General features: G+C 33.1%; 1 protein-coding gene across 1 annotated transcript; it reads right to left on the minus strand.

The window, feature by feature from the left end:
• Window positions 1-20545: 20545 nt before the first annotated feature.
• On the minus strand, window positions 20546-21157 carry LOC139529174 (KRAB-A domain-containing protein 2-like). Its single transcript, XM_071325468.1, has one exon. The coding sequence runs from the start codon at window positions 21155-21157 to the stop codon at window positions 20546-20548; it is 612 nt and encodes a 203-aa protein (XP_071181569.1).
• Window positions 21158-22062: the final 905 nt, after the last annotated feature.

A 22062-nucleotide genomic window follows, 5' to 3' on the forward strand; every position in this document is an offset into this window, starting at 1 on the left:
TTTATTTTGTAAATGGGCATGCCGCTAATCGAAATGTTTTCAATATTAAATTCAAAGCTTTATTTAATTTAACGTAACGGTACCCAAATTGCACCTATTTAGCAAAAATAGCAGCGGAAATCTTACAAGATCTCCTAGAGACTGAACAATTTGTATTTTTATAATTTGATTATATGCATGTCTATGAAAGGCCGTTCATGTCAAAAACCCGGGAACCACTAATGACAGGACGATTGCCCGGATAGTGACAGGACGGTTGACCGGACAAATAGTCATAACTTTTTTGTTATCCGATAGATTTGTTTAATATTTGTAAACCTGAAAGATATTAAACTATATTTTATGAATATAAAAAAAAAGAGGAAAAATAATTATTTTTGAGCAAAAAAAGTTGACCGGACGGTATTCACACTCGCCAATATACGCTAAATATATATTCAACTGGTTGACGACAAGTGTTAATATCTCTTTTGTTTTACAATATTTGTCCATGAAACTCAGGAATCTGTGAGATTTATAAATATATTATACGAAAATATAAACTTGATTGCAAAAAAACGTGTTTTTCTCAAAAAAAGTTGACCGGACGGTATTCACCCTCGCCGATATACGCTATATATATATTGAAATGGTCGACGACAAGTGTTAATATCTCTTTTGTTTTACAATATTTGTCCATGAAACTCAGGAACCTGTGAGATTGAATAATATATTACACGAAAATATAAACTTTAAAGTAAAAAAGAAAACAAATCTGCAAAAAAAGTTGACCGGACGGTATTCACCCTCGCCGATGTACGCGTTGATTATATTGAACTGAGCGACAAAAAATGTAAATATTTTTTTTTACATCAAGTAACTGGTTAACGATAGAAATCATTTCTGGCAAAGCAATTATTGAACTCAAATCAGGGAAAACTGTCACCTCATGGGTGAATCAATCCATATGATATGCCAATAGCAAAAGGTTATATATATCAGCTTTGCTCAGTCTTTCTTCCTCATTGACTTTCCTTACTAGGTTCTCAACTTGTTTCACATTTCTAGCATTTAGCACCCCTTGGTGTTCACCAGAAACTGAACCATTTGATATACTTTCTCTGTAAACATCCATGGCAGTTTTTTCACCTGACCTTATCTCTTGCTCTATTTTTCTTAATACAGAAGGAGCAGTGCGTGTATACTCAGGGGGATCTGACTTTTTGCTGTTCCCATGGCCAACGGGTACATATACCGTCTCATCTCCGTCATAATGCACAAGTATTAAGCTTTTGTTACTTTTCAAACTATATGCAGTTTTCTTAAACTGTAAAGAACCAACTGGTCTTTTTCTACCGTTTGTTTTGTCTGTTGTTCCTGGTAATCGGATTTTGTAAAAATGTTTTTTAAGAACATCATTACCAATGGTGACTGATTTTGTACCATTATTTATCCACAGATATTGGTCACATTTCAAATCATCTGCACCAGTTTGAAACAAGTAAACTTCGTTTGCCTTTGGCTTATAAGGGGGAACATTCGATGTACAAGATGTTTCAGGTTTAGTTAAAATATCTACTATTTCTGTTTGATGTAATACATCTGTATGCATATAGACAATAGACCCACTGTCCATTTTGATATTTTGTCTACTGGTAAGTTGTACTAATATGATGGCTATACAACTGTCTTTAAAAAGACATGCCTTTAAATAAAGCAATATATAGTAGCACTAATATCAATCTGTTTACTTTTGTATTTATAAATATATGTTTGACAACTGTCTTTAAAAAGACATGCTTTTGAATAAAGCAATATATATAGTAACACAATTATCAATCTATCTATATCAATAGTTCAATAATGAATATATATTGAAAATTGTCTTTAAAAAGACATGCTTAAAGCAAAATATAGTAGAAATATAATTTGTGTGATCTGAACTGGTTGAAAGTCAGAGCATAAATGACTGAACAATTGAGTTAAATGTTAATCTGAAATCCTGAACTTCATAAAATTTCTTCTTTAATTGGATACTAATTACCAACTGATTATAAGGTAATTCAATTAAATGTATTTGATGTCTCAGGTGTGAAAACTTTATTGACATGTTATTTGGCTTGATTGGTGATTACAACAAGTGTCAAAATTAGATTAATTTGATTAAATATCATTACTTCTAATATGCATTGGTGAACTCGCTCACATAAACATTTTGGGCTCATTGTTTTTACTTTAAAGTTTATTTTTCTTGTAAAATATTTATTTAATCTCACAAATTATTTCATTTCATGGACAGATATATTATAAAAATGAAGAGATATTAAAACTTGTGTTGATCAGTTCAATATATTTAAATAATAATATCGGCGAATGTTAATTCCCTCAGATCAACTTTTTTTTTTAAGAACAACATTTAACATATTTGATATAAAGTTTATATTTTCATATCAAGTACTTATTGATCTCTCAGATATTATAAATTTGATAAAATAAAAGAGATATAAACACTTGGGTCTACCAACTTATATTAAGGCATATAACGGCGAATGTTTGTTCCGTCCGGTCATCTTTTTTTGAAGAAAAACATTTTTATTTACTATAAAGTTTATATTTTCATATCAAGTATTTATTGATCTCGTAGATTTCTTAGTTACTATACTATATATAGAGATTAATACATGGCCTTTTCCATATCAGCCTGGGTATCATCCCGAGACCCCCATATCAGCCCGAGACGGAGTCGAGGTGCTGATATGGGTCGAGGGATGATACCCAGGCTGATATGGAAAAGGCCATGTATTAATCGCTTTATCATATACTTCCGACAATAGTTTTATGTAAGGCAAATAAACTAATGCAATAACTAAAACAGTCAAACACTTTATAAAGAAAATTAAAATTATGAATCAAATATACTATAGTTGTCCAACAGCATCATTAACTCCTTTAATATGTTTCCTATAGATGCATTTTGAAACATTGAAAATTTGGAAGAGTTTTACGATCATTACTACTCCATGTTTGTTGTACTATAAAATGATTCATAATTGTCAATGGCATTTGTTAGCAAGTAATAAACTATCCCCACAAAAGTTCCCGTAAATTTTGACGTCGTCATAAAAAACATCTGACGTCACAACGGAAAAGTAAACAACCGATACCGGAAACACCGGAAGTAACTTGCACGAGAGGCACTGATATGGGTTTTTTGCACGAGAGGCACTTGATATGGGTTATCAGCCCGGGTGTGAAGATATGGCTTGTGCACTTCCGCCCATTACACATATGCAAAAGCTATCATATTAATGCTAAGTATATGATAAATAAAAATATTAATTTTCGCGAACCATTTAGGTCACGGAAATTCCAAAATATGGCATCAGTAAGGAGAGTTGTGCAAATAATGTGAATACACAGAACCCCCATCCAAATTATCTTTAGCTAAAAGTATTCATCATTTTCTATTTTACATGTACTAACAACATTCCATTTTTCTATAATTTCGATTAAAATATTCCAAAATCTGAGTTAAAAAAAGTCAAATGCCCAAAATAAACATTGTCTGATTGGTTGAAGTACTGTGGCGTCAATGATAAGCATAGCAAGCCTCGATGTAAAGCACACGCTTCACAAGAATAAGGAGAGTTTTACAAATAATGTGAATACACAGATCCTCCATCCTATTTATATTTTGCTGAAAATGTTGCAATGTTCATCATTTCTGTTTTGATTCTGCTAACAACATTCCATTTTTTCTTTAATTCCGATTTATATATGTGGAACCCGCAATAAAAATAGATGGCCTCAATGATTTAAACGCAACGCAAAAAATTCCGTTGACCCTGATTTCAACGGATCGATAATAGCATCATCACCATCAACAAAATGTTTACCGTTATCTTTGTGAAATTTCAGTTATATAGTTCTTTAATTAGAGAAATTTTGGTAAGTATTACTTATTAATGTTAAGGTTCTACTGATGTGCTCCTCTAGACCTTTTTGACGGTCCGTTTTATCCCATTTATCTCAATATTATCTCCGATGACAGTAATGTCAACCCGACCTATTCGTGTCAAAAGTGAAAATCGCATCGATTTATTGAACTAATTTCTTCTGAAACTGTGCATGCATTATTTCTGTATTATATGATAACCAATCACATTCACGTTGCATGTTTGCATGAAAATGGTCATGTATTAGTGAATTGTAAGGGCGATGCAACTTGAGGTCAGTGCGCGATCACGTGACATTATTATTTGTAAACAAATTTAAAACATGCTCCCCGCGTAACACGTGTCTGAATTATCCTTTCAAAGTGTTATGAATCTTTCAATCACTATTTTATGAAATATTTCTAGGTTTGCATATCAGTAGTCAAAGTGAATTAAACGTAGTTCTTAGTTGTGTTTTTTTTATATAGAATTAGAAGGTAAATCTACATAAGGGGGTCTCATTGGGGGGGGGGGGGGGGGGGGGTGTTCTGATCCCAGATCCCACTTACTGTTTTGTCAGATTCCCATATCCCGCTTACACTATGTACATGAGCAATTTTCATTTTTTTGTCATTTCCGGGGTCCTGCAGAACCCCATTTCCCGTTTTCACGACAGACCTCATTTCCCGTTTTCATGACACAATAATTTGACTTTCACGTTTCACGCTTGCGAAAAATTGTCAATATTGGTCACGCTTAGACCCAATGAGAACCACACACTAGTCAGTATTTAACTTCACCCAAAAAGATGACTCAACTTCCCTCTATATTTAAAACCTGCATACTAATTTAAATAGCATTTGCCCCTTCCGTGTCATTTCCCTTTAAATTTGCTGAAAAGTCATACTTTAAGTCCATTTACAGTAACGGCTAATATTTGATTTTACCATCTTAATTTCAATTTTCATATTGAACACATTTGACCATTCAATATGAGTTCCCATGTATTTTTGTCATATATGAAGGAGGTTTTAGGTCATGTTTTCCTAACACCTTATTGCTATTTGTCTGTCTGGATTGTTAAAACCACAAAATCAAATATTGATGAATATGCAAGTTTTCAACAATCCCGGAACATTAACAAAGATGTGTGTGAGAGGGTGAAAATTACCCTTCTGATGTACTGATATTTTTAGCACCCCAAGTGAGAATCTAACTCAGGACTTTCAGCACTGTAGCCATCGGTCTTAACCACAAGATCACGAACTCACATTTGATGAACTAATTTCTTCTATATTAACTGTACGTGCATAAATTCTGTATTATTTGATAACCAATCACATTCACGTTGCATGTTTGCATGATAATGGGTTCTGTATGAGTGAACTGTAGTGTATTGCAAAATTAATGCAAATTGTGACGTCAGTGCGCCTTCACGTGACATAATTATTTGTAACCAAACCGGCTTCTCATGTAATGTAACGGTTTATTTCGTCTTCTGTGATATTTTATCCTGAGGATAATTTGTCCCGGTAATTTTTTTCCAGGCATGGTATTTCATTTCACAGGTTGATTTTTCCCAGAGGAGTGAAAATCTATCAGATTTCTGTGTTATGCGGATAGTATGTACGGTATATATTTGCCGTATTATATTTCACAGAACCGTGTGAAAAAGAGTCCCATTAACTACTATGTAAGTTACTCTCAATCAATATATACCTGACTATAATTATAAAATGTTTACAAAGGTAAGCAACTGTCTAGGGCCAGGTAAGGGAGGGGAAAAATTAGTATTAGTACTATTTCGCAGAACAATAAACAGATGCATAGACAGACCAAGGGGGTGGGGGAAATTTAGCTTATGACATATATGTAAGAAATCATTGAAGCTTGATGGGAGTGGGCAACCCTCTGGTCCATCAGAGCCCCCACACCTTTTTGAAAAGTTCTGGATCTGCCACTGAGATTTGCAGGTTTTCTTAGTAAAGATACCTTAAAATATCACAAACTGTGTGCTTTCCAGACCATAGTTTACATTTTTTTTCATATTTTGCCGTGTCAAAATGACCTAAATTTAAAGGACAGTATATAGACCCAAAAATGGTATATCACATTCTACACATCAAGATTTTAGCAGGAAAGACTGCCATTGGAGTTTTTAACCATTGTGACTTTTTAATTTGATCTACTCCACTAATTAAAGTCGTTGAAGTAGAATATTTAATGTAGGTTTGTCCACATTTTGGTATATATTAATACATGTTTAGAAATAATGTTGAGCCTGTTCCTAGATGCCTGTTATAGACTTCAATATTTATTGTTTATTGAAAATAAATGGAATCAATTCTTTCAGAAAAGTTTAATTCTATGGAAATGTATCCCCCCTTTTATAAGTTGAAAAGGCTACATAGAGGTCAATATACAGTCTCCAACAGAAAACCAAAAAAGGAAAAATAAAGTGAATTTTGGAGAATTATTAAATGTACATGCATTTGAAATATTTAAGATATATTGTTTCAATTTTTTTAGTTCTAGGTTCCACATAACTACCATTTTAGAAAACGATTTCAATGCTAAGTCTATTAGAGGGATATTTGATTTTCATTGGTTGTAAATATGGAATCTTATTCAGTGGCAAAGGAAATAGACACTGACAAGTCTTAGATAACATTTTATATAGTTTTGAATTTTTCTTCGTCAGTTGACTAAAATTAGATGGAGGTGTGTTCTAATTTCCAACAGAGGAGCAATCAACCTATATCAATATGTGCATGAAGCAAATTGATAGTTGCTAGATACTGAATGATTATATCCACAATAAAGGTTTAACCTGTGCATATATACTTAAAACAAGATAAAAAAAGTCATGTCTTTTTCAGGACTTCTGAATCCAATCATGTAGTATGGAATGTTATTGAGATATGGTTTGGGTGGATGGATGGTCATGAAGGACCTGTAGTACAAAGTATATCACTGGATTTAGCTCTTTGTCTAAGTGTATTATTAAAGTACTTTGCTTTGAGCTCAGTTCATTGTTATGCAATTCATTCTTTGTGAAATTAAGATTTGACAGACAACTCTAATGGACAAGGATTTGTCAAAGTAGTATCATCTCTATGTACAATGTAAGTATTCAGGAGATAAAAGCATTCTATTTTGATTTGAACCATACATTTTATAAAAAAAAGTGGGAACAAATTTACCGGACAATGCTACTCCCACTACTAGCAATATGATGCTAGGTTGTTTTAATACATCTGTATTGCCTGCTGATGACTCGGCCCTGAGTGTAAACGGTCCTTCAATTAGGAGGGAAAAAAATTATAAGGCCTATCCAGTCTAAGGGAGCTACCATTTGATTTTTATGGGGGGAGCTAGGATGAAATTTGAAAAAAAAGGCAGGACAGGATTTTGAGTAAAAAAAAAAGGCAGGATGAGTAACTTGGCAAAAAAAAAAAGGCAGGATGACAATTGTTGTAAAAAAGTCAGGATAAGCTAAGAAAAAAAGAGGCAGGACCGAATAGACTGAAAAATAAAAAGGCAGGACAGAGATTACAACTAAAAAAAAAGGCAGGACAAAATTTTTCATCTTAGCCCCCCCCCCCCATAAAAATCAAATGGTAGCTCCCTAATCGATTTCTAAAACTATACTTCATTGCACATGTTCAACATTTTTATACAACCACAAAAAATTTGGGGTCGTAAATTGGTATCCTGTCCGAAAGATGGTTTCTGGATAATAACTTTATTATAAGTCAACAGAAATCAACAAAATTATAACACAACGTTTATAACCACAAAAGGAAGCTTGGGATTGATTTTGGGGGTTATGGTCCCTAAGGTTTAGGAATAAGGGGTACAAAGGTGCCCAAAACAAGCTTTAATCTAGTGTCGGTTTAAAAAGTTGTGTATAAGTATTTCAATTGTTCTGAAATTGTACCACAATGTTTAATACCATAAGTAGAAGGTTCGGATATATTGTGTGGGTTATGGGACAAACAGTCTAATAATTACGGACCAAAAACAAACATTTTTGTAAATTCAAGACCCTTAATTGGAGTTTGTCCAGAATGGTTCTTGAATTACCTAATACCAATGCTTTATGAAATCTTCTTTGAAAATTGGAGTTATCTTTCTTTGTTCAGTCAACTTAAATCAATTATACAATATACAATGCAATATTCACTTTATTACCAACTGATAAATTAAAGCAGTCATTAATAACCATTCAGTGATTGCAAGCACTTTCTAGGGTATGCCCTTTTACAAATGGAAAAATTATACATTTTTTTAATTTCTGATCTCTTAACTGAAGTTTGTCTCCTCTAAATGTTTCTCATTTCAGAAATTAAAAAGAAAATTTCTTTAGATATTTTTGTTTGAAAGGATTAATATTCAGCAGCATAGTGAATTGCTCCTAACACAAAAGCAAAACAAATATTTAAGTTCATTAGACCACATTCATTCTGTGTCAGAAACCTAAGCTGTGTCATCTATTTAATCACAATTCAAACTCAGAGCTGTTTCCAGCTTGAATGTTGTGTCAATACTAGCCCCAACTGTTCAGGCTTCGACCTCTGCAGTCGTATAAAGCTGGGCTCTGCGGAGCATCTGGTCCATTCATTTGTTTATTTTTCAATTTGTGTGAATTAACATAGTTACAGTAAATGCTAATTACTGCACTTTCATACCACAACATATATTGTATTGGTACATGTATCACTCAAATGTGTATCCATATAACAAAAAAAAATGAAAAGGAATAATTTTGCATTACCTTTTGAATACTATGACTTTTTAGATATGTAGACATATTAAGACTCATTAGTAGATGTTGATAATATTGGCTTAAAATGCTTGAAATTCTATCAGATTACTTTTGGAGCAGTTATGAGTTTTGAAATTAGAAAGATCATATCATATGCAACAAGTGTAGTAAGTTTCAAGTTGATTGGAATTCAGCTTCATCAAAAACTACTTTGACCTAAAACTTTAACCTGAAACTCCCACTTCCATTTTCTATGTTCAATGGACCGTGAAATTGGGGTCAAAAGTCTAATTTGGCTTTAAAATTAGAAAGATCATATCATAATGAACATGTGTACTAAGTTTCGAGTTGATTGGACTTCAGCTTCATCAAAAACTACCTTGACCAAAAACTTTAACCTAAAGCGGGACAAACGAACGAACGGACCCACAGACCAGAAAACATAATGCCTATCTACTATTGTAGGTGGGGGCATAAAAAATTTAATAAATAACACTCATAATGCTCAGATTGGTTGTCATCGTGCAACATAGTTAATAACACCATATAGAAAAAACATAGAACTCATTTTGTCATAAGACACTGTCAAACATCCATACATACTATCCACACTCATCTGTGTCCACACTTGTTTCGTGTAAAAATATTGTAAAACAAATAAGATATTGACACTTATTTGTATCAGTTCAATATAATTAACGCGTACATCGGCGAATGTGAACACCGTCCGGTCAACTTTTTTTGGAGACAAACTTTTTTTTCACTATAAAGTTTATATTGTCGTATCCAATATTTATTATTCTCACAGATTCCTGAATTTCATGATAAAATATTGTAAAACAAAAGAGATATCAACACTTGTCGTCGCCCAGTTGAATATATATATAGCGTATATCGGCGAGGGTGAATACCGTCCGGTCAACTTTTTTTGCAGATTTGTTTTCTTTTTTACTTTAAAGTTTATATTTTCGTGTAATATATTATTCAATCTCACAGGTTCCTGAGTTTCATGGACAAATATTGTAAAACAAAAGAGATATTAACACTTGTCGTCAACCAGTTGAATATATATTTAGCGTATATTGGCGAGTGTGAATACCGTCCGGTCAACCTTTTTTGCTCAAAAATAATTATTTTTCCTCTTTTTTTTTTATATTCATAAAATATAGTTTAATATCTTTCAGGTTTACAAATATTAAACAAATCTATCGGATAACAAAAAAGTTATGACTATTTGTCCGGTCAACCGTCCTGTCACTATCCGGGCAATCATCCTGTCATTAGTGCAACCCCAAAAACCCGATAAAATAACGCGTTAACATTTAACGCGATAAAATCACAATGATAAATACAGTTTTAACGCGTTTAAATAATTTTTAACACGTTATTTTATTATTAACGCGTTATTTAAATTTTTTTATTATTAAACGCGTTAAGCACAAAACTACAAAAAAATACCGAAAATACTTTCTTCTTTCGCCATAACTACAATTTAAGGTGCAGATTTTACTCGAAACTTACTAAATGAAATGGCCACATGTGTCATAACTTTATCAATTAACGCGATAAAGTTTATTGATTTTCAGCACATTTTTGATATCATCGTCATTAATTACTTATCGCGTTAAAATAAAAATTATAGCGTTAAATGAAGGTTTAACGTGTTAAAAGAGGGTTTAACGCGTTTAAAGAAGGTTACCGCGTAAAAAGTTAAGAAAAATGCAACTTTCACGCGTGACAAGCATTTTTAACGCGTTAAATGCAACTTTTACGCATTAAATGCAACTTTAACGCGTTAAAATTAAATGCAATTTTAACGCGTTAAATGCAACTTTAACGCGTAAAATTCGTTAAATGCAAATTTAACGCGTTCAAAACAACTTGAACGCGTTAAATGCAACTATAAAGCGTTAAGGTGGTATGGGTGTCTTCCTACATCTTGGATTGTAAAAAACAGAGAATCAAAGGTCCAGATTTTCCATCAAGTTCGCAAAATTTGATGCAGGAATGCAGATGTTTAATGTACATTTTCATTTAAAAGTAACAATTTATAAGAATATAACTTCTAAATATTGATATTTTTGCAAATGTTAATTATTTTTTTTTAAATTGGCATTTTAAGGGGAGGTAACTCTAAAAAAGTGCATTTTCTGAAGGATTCTGTATGGAATTTTCCTATTTTGTATTTTAGCCGGAAAAAACGTACGGTGATCCTATCTTTTCTTTTAATATTCTCAAAGCAGTGTCAGAAAGCTATCTTTTCCTGAAGTATCTAACAATTCTTTCATTTTGTTTAGTTTCTAATCACAAAATGGTGTTTTTTCTGTATAATCCATACAAAATCTGTCATTTTGTCCCGTCCTGTAGCTTGAGAAAATGCGCGGTGACCTATCATTTTTATTATATTTTTCAACATGTATCAATAGATACAACGTTTTGGCAAAGTATGAACAAATTTTATTTTAGACTCCCATACCACCACTTTACAGCGTTAAATGCAACTTTAACGCGTTAAATGCAACTTTCATGCGTTAAATGCAACTTTCACGCGTTAAATGCAACTTTCACGCGTTAAATGCAACTTTCACGCGTTAAAAGCAACTTTAACGCGTTAAAAGCAACTTTAACGCGTTAAAAGCAACTTTAACGCGTTAAGGTGGTATGGGAGTCTAAAATAAAAATGATAGAATTTGTTCATACTTTGCCAAAACGTAGTATCTATTGATACATGCTCAAAAATATAATAAAAATGATAGGTCACCGGGCATTTTCTCAAGCTACAGGTTGTGACAAAATGACACATTTTGTATGGATTATACAGGAAAAAACACCATTTTGTGGTTAGAAGCTAAACTAAATGATAGAATTGTAAAATAAATTACAAAAATATAGCTTTCAGACAATGCTTTGAGGATATCAAAAGAAAAGATAGGGTCACCGTGGGTTTTTCCCGGCTACAACACAAAATAGGAAAATTCCATGTAGATTCCTTCAGAAAATGCACTGTTTTAGAGTTACCTCCCCTTAAAATGCCAATTTAAAAACATTTAAAAACAACCAAAAATAATGTACACTTGTAAAAATATTAATATGTATCAGTTATATTCTTATAAATTTGTTCTTTTTAATGAAAATTCACATTAAATATCTGCATTCCTGCATCAAGTTGTGCTAACTTAATAGAAAATCTGGACCTTAGGTTCTCTGTTTTTTACAATCCAAGATGGCGAAAGACACCCATACCACCTTAAAAGCAACTTTAACGCGTTAAATGAAACTTTAACGCGTTAAATGCAACTTTAACGCGTTAAATGCAACTTTCATGCGTTAAATGCAACTTTCACGCGTTAAATGCAACTTTCACGCGTTAAATGCAACTTTCACGATACTTTCACGCGTTAAATGCAACTTTCACGCGTTAAATGCAACTTTCACGTGTTAAAAGCAACTTTAACGCGTTAAAAGCAACTTTAACGCGTTAAAAGCAACTTTAACGCGTTAAAAGCAACTTTAACGCGTTAAATGAAACTTTAACGCGTTAAATGAAACTTTAACGCGTTAAATGAAACTTTAACGCGTTTAATGCAACTTTACAGCGTTTAATGCAACTTTAACGTGTTAAAAGCTACTGTAACGTGTTTAAAGCAACGTTTAATTTAATTCAACGTTACTTACATGGACTGATTATGTTAATTTAAAAAAGGCCAGCTAAATTTAAATTTGTCAACCTGTCTTTACGCTTCGTCTTGAATAAATTTTGTTTATAAGTCAGGTTTTTCAGATACTTTACTTGGTCTTTTTGCATCTTCTGATGTCTGTATCTAACATTAGGGTTTAACATAAACTATGTTAGTTTGACGTATACTTACATAAGTCTCTACAAGTGAAGTTTTTTTGCTGCAGATGGTGAAAACATGACATATCTTACTAATGTATCTCCCTCATGCAAAGCTCTGATTCCTTTCACGGATTTGGCTATACTTTTTGGACCTTTTGGATTATAGCTCTTCATCTTTTATATAAGCTTTGGATTTCAAATATTTTGGCCACGAGCATCACTGAAGAGACATGTATTGTCGAAATGCGCATCTGGTGCAAGAAAATTGGTACCGTTAATTTTATTACTACCACTGGGTCGATGCCTCTGCTGGTGGACTATTAGTCCCCGAGGGTATCACCAGCCCAGTAGCCAGTACTTCGGTACTGGCATGAAAATACGGATTTTTTTTGTGTTATTAAATTTGCTGTTACAAAATATTAGAAATTATTATAAATTTAGGAATGTATCTCCCTCATGCAAAGCTCTGATTCCTTTCACGGATTTGGCTATACTTTTTGGACCTTTTGGATTATAGCTCTTCGTCTTTTATATATATAAGCTTTGGATTTCAAATATTTTGGCCACGAGCATCACTGAAGAGACATGTATTGTCGAAATGCGCATCTGGTGCAAAAAAATTGGTACCGTTAATTTTTTTACTATATCTATCAACCATACCTCAGTTAAACATTACAATCGGATATTGTTACACGGCTGTCAGTCAGATAACCGCCCTTTTTTAATTTTTAGCTCACCTGGCGAGAAGGGCCAAGTTAGCTTTTCTCGATCATCACTCAAGGCGTCCGTCGTCTGTCGTTCGTCGTTAACGTTTTACATTTGTACTTCTTCTGGAGAACCTCGGAATGGAATAGAACCAAACATGGCATGAATGTTCCTGATGAGGTGCTGACCAAGTGTTGTTTCTTTGTAGCCGATCCATCACTCCAAGATGGCCGCAAGCGAGGGACTTTGTTTAACATAGGACCCAAGGGAAATACATACAAATGTCTTCTTTTAGAAAACCACAGAACAGAATGCAATATTAAACCAAAAAATCTTTTTTTATACGTTTTCAAAAACACAAGTAGAATCAGGTGAGCGATACAGGCTCTTGAGAGCCTCTAGTTTTTCATTCGAGTGTCATTGATAAGTCTTATGTAGACGAAACGCTCGTCTGGCGCAAATACAAAATTTCAAACCTGGTATCCATTATGAATTTATCAGCTAGCAATCGTGTGTGAATTGTGAACATATTTAAAACTGAAGAGGCTTTTAAGAGCAGGCATCCAGTATCTAGTAAACCATGCTCAATAAGGTAATGAATCTGTGCCAAAAGTAAGAGGATGACCATTTGATATCCATTGGGGAAAGAGGATGTTATTCTTTATTTTTACTACTTATTAAGTAGGTTTTTTATTGCCGCGTAATCATTCATTTTCGACATTTTTACCTCTAAATACTGCGTTGTTCTGTAATATGGCATGTATGGAGAACAGATTATTTATTCTCCCCTTAAAATGGGCGCTATAATTAATGCCCTACCATTTAAAACTGAGAGAGACTCTCTTTGACTCTCCGTCCGTTTCTCTGTCCGTTATCAGTCCTGAATTTTGTTTAAGGTTATGATTGTCTTTCTGATATTGTTTACCTCTAACCCCATTGTTTTATTTTGTATTTACATTGAGTCATAGATCAAATTTATTCGTTCAGTGTATCTTCATTAGTTAGTTTAATATGTCATTTGATTGAGTAAAGCCATTTCAGTTGATATTTTAAAGTGTGTCTTTCTACGTTGTGATATCACACTATTGTTTCAAGTTGGATAAAGGTTGGTGCCTATTAGAACGTTTTAACCCACTGCATTTGTTTGCACCTGTCCTAAGGCAGGTACCTGGTATCGTGGTTGTCGTTTGTTGATGTGCTTCATAAGTGTTTCTTATTTTCTTTTTATAGATTAGACCGTTGGCTTTCCTGTTTGAATGGTTTTACACTAGTCTTTTTTAAGACCCTTTATACCTTGCTGTTCGGTGTGAACCAAGGCTACACGTTGAAGGCTGTAATTCATTCCCGAGTGTGCTAAAATGTTATCGTCTTCATTGGTGTCATCTTCTTGTGTTTGTGGTGGTTTTTTTTCATTTGCAGCACAACAGGACAACTGACGATGAACGACGTTTACCACATTAGTCATCAAAACAACTGACGATGAACAACGAATTCAGGACAACTGACGATGAGAAACGATTACCACATTTGTCATCAGGACAACTGACGATGAACGACGATTACCACATTTGTCATCAAAACAACAGACGATGAACAACGATTACCACATTTGTCTTCAGGACAACTGACGATGAACAACCATTACCACATTTGTCATCAGGACAACTGACGATGAACAACGATTACCACATTTGTCATCACTACAACTGACGATGAACGACGATTACCACATTTGTCATCAAAACAACAGACGATGAACAACGAACACAATAAAACTTATCATTCGTGATAGCACAAGGTCCCACAATAAAGTGCACAGGTGAAATAAATTAAAAAAATGTCAAAAAGCGCACATTTTTAGAAATATGAAGCGCTTCCACGCTTCATACAAAATGTACTTCGGTCAACGCTTTTACAATCTAATGAAGTTACAAAAAGAAGCATTCAATTGTTATCAGTGGCGTAGCCAGGGTTGAAATGATGTGGATGTTTCGCCGATCGAAGCGAGGCGAAAAATTTTTTTGACCTTTTTATGCAGAAAAATATTTTTTATTTAGCACATGTACTCCCCCAGAATCCGACACTAGTTAGATTTTTGTTTAAATTCAAAATACCCACCAATTCAAATATTTATATTTTTAACCAAATTTTATTGTTTCCTCGAAACTACCATCATTCAATTCATAAATATTTTGATGCACAGTTTCCCACCTAATCTTATATTTGACATATCAAAAACGGACCTCATTACAGCGGCACTTCTGTAAAATTTAGGAACTTCGGAATATAGGAACTGAAGTGACTTCTCTTTCCAGGAATTTGAGTCTACAACCTTGGGTATTTGATTTTTGATTACTGAGCTAAACGCGTTGCACGAGACGTAAAAATACCGGGCGTCCGATCGTCTGGTCTTGTTGGCACTCTCATGTGTACAATTTTTGTTAGATTAAACGAAACTCATATCTTAAGCAATGTCTTTGACAATTTGGAAAATAAGTCGTAATCAACTATTTTTAACCAGTTATGGCCCTTTAAAATATAAATTGTAATGGAAATCACATTTCATTTGCTGTGAAGATTTTATTTCTCTTAAGGTATTGAAAAGAAAAAGAAAAAAAGTGCTTTTTTAGTTATGCCTTCGTTCCTAATTGCCCTTTGATCGATAAAATATGACATATAGTGTTAAGCTGCTGCTATTTTTATTTTATTTTTGTCAAAATGATGTGGATGCTTGAGCATCCGTGCATACATGCAAGCTACGCCACTGGAACTTATATTAAAATATACACTTGTGTGCAGCATAAGTGACTTTATGGTACAATGAAAAATTGTAATTATTAATTGTATTCAGTTTTGTGATATCATGTTTTGTAAATTTTGTTAATATGTAGAAAAAATAGTTTTGTATGGTACATATGTGCTTATCTAACTTGAAACTCATTGGAATTTTGTAATTCATAAGGGGCTCTACTTCAAGCACATGTTTTAATATCCAGGCTCTTTTCCAAATAGCTATCATAGGAAGAACACGTACAGAAATTTGGTGACACTCAATTTCATAAAATATTTTAATTCCCTCCCCCTTCCCCTCCTTCCACCTTGGAAAGAGGTTCTTTAATTGTTGAATTAAAGGTAACAATAAGAGCGGCATCATTCATGTTACTCTATTATTGACAAATTTATAGTCAAGGGGAGATAACTCTAAATTGATTGACTTTTCAAAAATATCAATTTCAATAATTGATGACATTTGTCTTTTCATTTATTACACAATATGCTCATTGGTTCAGACTGTAATGAAAGTATTGTATATTTAAATTCACAATTGGTACTTATAATTTTAGTGTATGCAAATTTTATACAAGTATCTTTTTATATGATTGATTTTGAAACATAAACTGTCACATCTGTGGCTTGTAGCAACCATGACATGTGTTAGTTTTTATTTTGACTTTAGCAGACAATAAAATATATAACAACAAACCAGTGTATACGCAGGGACTATTCTTATATTAGTACAATAGTCCCAGGTATACTGATTAGTATCACTACAATATGATAGTTATTACGGTGCGGTTGAGTTTCCTGTCATTAATTCATCTTCCACGCAAGAACCTGTCTCAGAAAAAAAATATATCTCTCTACATTAACCTCAGTTTCAGCTATAGAGATGTGATCTTTTTCTGTGATATGTACTTTTGACCATTCACAAGAACTTGCGGTCAGTCGATGTTCAGTACTTCAGTACTTTAATTTATTCTGCTACAAGTAGGATGTATTGTGCCATTCAAATAAATACACATTACATGCCATCCATAATTTTAAATGACTACATCCACAAATGTAAAGTGATGATCAGAAATCCGTGCACAAAATTGGTGTACGATAGGTTTCAGTTGGCATAACATAGACATAAACTTCATATTGCTAATGCTATTCGGTATTGCTTATGGATATTCCTTTCTATGTTTGTATACCTTGCCGACTCTAAATAAAGCTTATTTATTATTATTTCTTTTGTTGCGCATGTTGCGCTCGTCAATTGTTTTACTTACATTTCTTAAGATTTGTCGACTGAATCTACAATGGAAACAATAAATATGGAGGATTATTAAACAGACAAGAGAAACAAATATTTTAATCTTTAAAATTGTTTAAAGTCATATTTCAGTGGTGTTATATGTTTTTGTTCTTTAACTGCTTCATGCAATACTAACAAGAGACTCTAATGAACCTGTTATGCACTGTTTTAAACAGGATACGATTTACAACTTCCGTGTTTTTGTTCTAGTAACCGTAGCATAACCTTTGTATAGTTAAACTGTTGTAAATAAAACACATGATAAAGTGTATCTCAAAATACACCAGATAATTCTTAAATATTCAAATGGATATTTTTTTAAAAATCGCCATCGAGTGGTTCCCCTTTTCATCTCCCCTAAAGTGTTGGTGAACTGTGTGTCGGTGGTTTGCCAATTTGCATGGTGTCCGTGATGAGAGTGGCTATAAGAGAAAAAAAAGTAAGCTTTTAATATCGTTGATATTTGTGCTAATTGTGCAATTTGTCTTATAAATAATCATATTTAGGTCTTTCCACTCATCTGATTATTTTTTTTTTGGTCTTTCCACTTTTCTGTCACTTTCTGCCACTTTTCTGTGGAAAGACCTATTGTTTTTCTTCTGATTATTTTTTTTCTTTTTTCCGCCTAATTTTGTTCTTGCGATAAATATTTGTTTCGCAATAAGTAAGTAAAGTAAGTAAGTAAAATGTTTATTATAGTGACATGTGTAATCACATTTCAATAAAGTACAAAAATATTACATACACAATAAAATACACCCGACCCATTGGGTCTATAAGTCACTTTCAAATAATAAAACATAATTCTTTTATCACGGATTTCAAACAAATTAATGAAAAGTAAGATTAAGCTAAATTTCAAAATGATTAATTAATAATGAAAAATTCAAACTTATATAAAAAAATAATTAAAAATGAAGTTATTAGAAGATCGGTTTAATAAATGTCAAGTTGAATGCATAATTAATTAATAATGAAAAATTCAAACTCATATAAAAAATGAAGTTATAAAAAATCGATTTAGTAAATGTCAAGTTGAATGCATAATAAATTAATATTTATAATAAAGAAAACTGGAAATCTTTAGATTGACCATGAAGTAACCTTTTTACATTTTCATATTACAGTCAAATACAATCAATACTGTCAACTGGAATTGCAATATACTGTTTATCAAACTGTTCATGTATTATATAACACTTCACGTCTATGCCGGAACGCTTTCACTGTATACTTAGCCAGCTTTCTAGGATAGTTTGTCATCAAAAAGATAATTTTTTCATCGTTTGTCATATCTATTAGTTCATTGCCAGAAAATATATCATCAAAAGTAGATTCTCTCAAGTCATTATATAAGGAGCAGTGGAGAATAAAGTGACACTCGTCCTCCATGGAATTGCTGTTACAAAACTTACATAAGCGTTCATTTGGTTGCTCGCCGCTATATCTACCCGTCTCTAGTCTCAAAGGAAGAATTCCACATCTCAGCTGTGTTAGGAAAGATCGTTCAGTTTTGTTCAAATTTAATTTAACATAAGTTTCTATTCCAAAATTAGTCTTTAGTTTCACATAAGTTCTCAACTTTGGAGTTTTCACAATATCATTTTTCCATAAACAGTTATAGTGTTCCTTCAAGATGGATTCGAACAAAGTCATACTTATAACGTCCTTGCGCTCAAAGTAGTCCACAATACCAAGTTTCATGAGTATGTCTTTGAAGTCAGAACACCAATTATTTCTACATTTTTCATAGTCGTGATTGAAGGCTTGTTTTGTAATGCGATTGTCATCAAATTGAACAAGTCTATTCCAGAGACGCACAATATTAGTCCAATGACTGTAGTGGCACGGGATCCATCCGATATCCCCATAAATACCAAGAAGTGGGGCAAAACGATGAACTCCTAAAAAGTAACGTATAGATCGGTTCTGGATGTTCTCTATGGCTTGAAACTTTATATGTCGCTTAGATATTTGGTAAATGAAATCGAACATTTTATGTGCTTTTGAAATTTACCCTGCGTAATAGAATACTTTTCTTTGTAGGAGTTATCTCCCCAAACACTGTTTTCCTTGTGTCCAATACTCCTTCGCAACCGTAAAAGATTACAACAAATTTATTTTATAAAATTGGTAATTATGTCCTTCGCATGATTTGTCCTATTTTTACCGAAGCAATATGAATGCTCCATATGAGAGTTATTTCCCCTTATGCATTTGATATAAGTGATATGCATTTCTATCTTGTAAACCATAAGTCATAGAGACCTTGGTCCAAAAAAAAAATGAAAAATAGACCCAAAGACCGTATAAGATATCAACAAATTATTTTTACTAAATTGTTAGTTGCAAAATGTCGTAACATGATTGCAAGGGAGTTTTCTCCCCTCTTGTATTTAAAAATACGCGTATGGTGATGTAACTCATTGACCAAATATAATTCAGACCTATGGTCTTTTGATTTGAGGTCCTTTGTTTATGACCTTGGAATTAATCTCAAGGTCATAGCTTAATTTGACGTTCTAGATTTTAACCTTTGCTTTTACCTCATATGTATATGTTACAGTAAATAGGTGAAATTAGGAATTACAAGTAATTACTGAACAATTCAGTAAATACATGTAATTCCTAACCAATTTAGTAATTACATGTATTTACTGATTGTTTCAGGTATTACAGGTAATCACTGATTTTTTTTGTAATTTGTACAGCTATTTACTGACTGTTAAATTTAATTCAAGAAATCAAATACGAAAGTAATTGGGCAGGGTTTGTATTGCTTACTTTAGGGTTAATGAATCAAATGTCAGTTAATATTGCATGTTTTTACTTATAGTTTGTGAATTGTAACAAGAGAATGGCTGTTTTATAATTTTGGAAACTAGCTGATAATAATATTTAATTTATTTTGAAACATGCAAATTAATGATATAAACCTATGACATGACAATGTTTTATACACAAATTATATGAACCAAACCTACACATTTCATCATTTAACATAGAACATGTAGAACGAATACCTATTTACATAATGAATGTAAGTTACTTGTTATGGCATGATAAACTGTTATGACATCTAGAGTTACATAAAACGTTAGATTTGACACATTTGCAGGGCTTTCTTACACAACCTGTTTTACAGGCACACTTTAGGAAGCCCTTCCCATCCCCGATTGACTGTTGGCGCGCTGCTTCCCTTACACTTAACTCTACTAGGGTATTTGCATCTTGCAAAGCTAACGAATGAATTGGTGAAAAAGATAATCTTGAGCAACCAAATCCTCTTTACTGCTTTGAGAAACTAGACCATGATGTCTGGTTGTCATCTCAAAATTCAAATCCTCTTCTTGCTGCAGAGTTTCTAGCAATTTAGTTGGTATTGGAGAAGACGCTAGGCCAACCTTTGGTGGACAACCAAACATTGCCTCGTATGGTGAACGTTTGATTCCAGAGTGATTACGGCGATTTTTTTGAAACTGCAAAAATTTAATTCCAGTTGCCCATTTTGTAGTTACGTTGTCTCTCATCCAACTCACTAGCATGTCATGGACATCACCGTTGGACCTCTCTACACTGCCTTGGGATTGAGGATGACGCGGTTTTCCATGTACTATTACCAATTCAGGCCATAACTGCTTCAGTTCAAGAATGATGTTAGCTGTAAATTCCCTGCCATTGTCGCTCTGCAAAATGTGAGGAGCTCCAAATACAAGAAATACATTTGTAAAAAGTTTATATGCAACTTCAGCAGCTCTTTTTGACGACAGACATTCAATTACACCAAATTTTGTTAAATTATCTTGATAGTTCAGAATAAATTTAAAGTCTCCATTAGGCATACTCTGCATATCAATAAGATCAACTTGCCCCCGAGAGTTAAAGTCTTTTGACAAAATAGGGTTTTCTACGACCCCTTTTGCTGGATTTTACCGACGAAGCTGGTCTTCTTCACACATAGATTTGTATAGATTTATGGCGCTGAGTGTCACGTTTGCATATTTCTTGTTCAGTTCCCTCTGCATCTTATCTCTCCCAGCATGGTTGAGCGCACTGTGGGATTTCTTGATAACATCAAATGTCTCTTCAAGAGAGACGAAGTACAGAATAGGATCATCTTCTGTTTTTCTCTTTCTTATGAGTTTTTCAAGCCCTCCAATCTTCAGCACTTCATACCTGCAAGAAATTGTAATATAAGTAAAAACGTAAGAAGACGTGGAATGATTGCTAATGAAACATCTATGCATCAAAGTTAACATTAAGTAGATATAATAATTATGATAAGCAACCGTTATTGCCTTCATCAATGAGGATAAAAAAAAACCACAACATCAGTCATTTTGCGCCAATTCCTGTTTTTCAGGGGTATTATTTGCGCCAAATTTTGTTTTCCAATTGTATCAATTGCGTCAATATTCGGAACTCATTTGCGCCAATTTACCTTACATATTTATTTTTGATTAATATATATTTATTCTTATTTTTGCTTTGCTGAATAATTAATAAAGATATGCAAAAAGAGAAGAAAGTTGAAGGTTTTGCTGATTAATTTTTAGCCACATATGTTGATGACACAGTGCTTTGTTCCCACCATGCGTGTGGGTTTATTATTTTTAGAAATTATTATGGAATGTTTAATGCATTTTATGGCCTCAATGATTGTATCTTTGGACAATAACTGAAGTTACAAGCTACTACATAAGTTTAATTGGGAAGTAATAGGAAAACTGACAATGCCGATATAAAATAATGATAT

The sequence above is a fragment of the Mytilus edulis genome, chromosome 1 (genome assembly GCF_963676685.1).
Source record: "Mytilus edulis chromosome 1, xbMytEdul2.2, whole genome shotgun sequence".
Lineage (NCBI taxonomy): Eukaryota > Metazoa > Mollusca > Bivalvia > Mytilida > Mytilidae > Mytilus > Mytilus edulis.

Excerpts from the sequence above, each read along its gene's own strand:
- LOC139529174 (XM_071325468.1), bottom strand. The coding sequence starts at position 21,157 with ATGCAGAGTATGCCTAATGGAGACTTTAAATTTATTCTGAACTATCAA.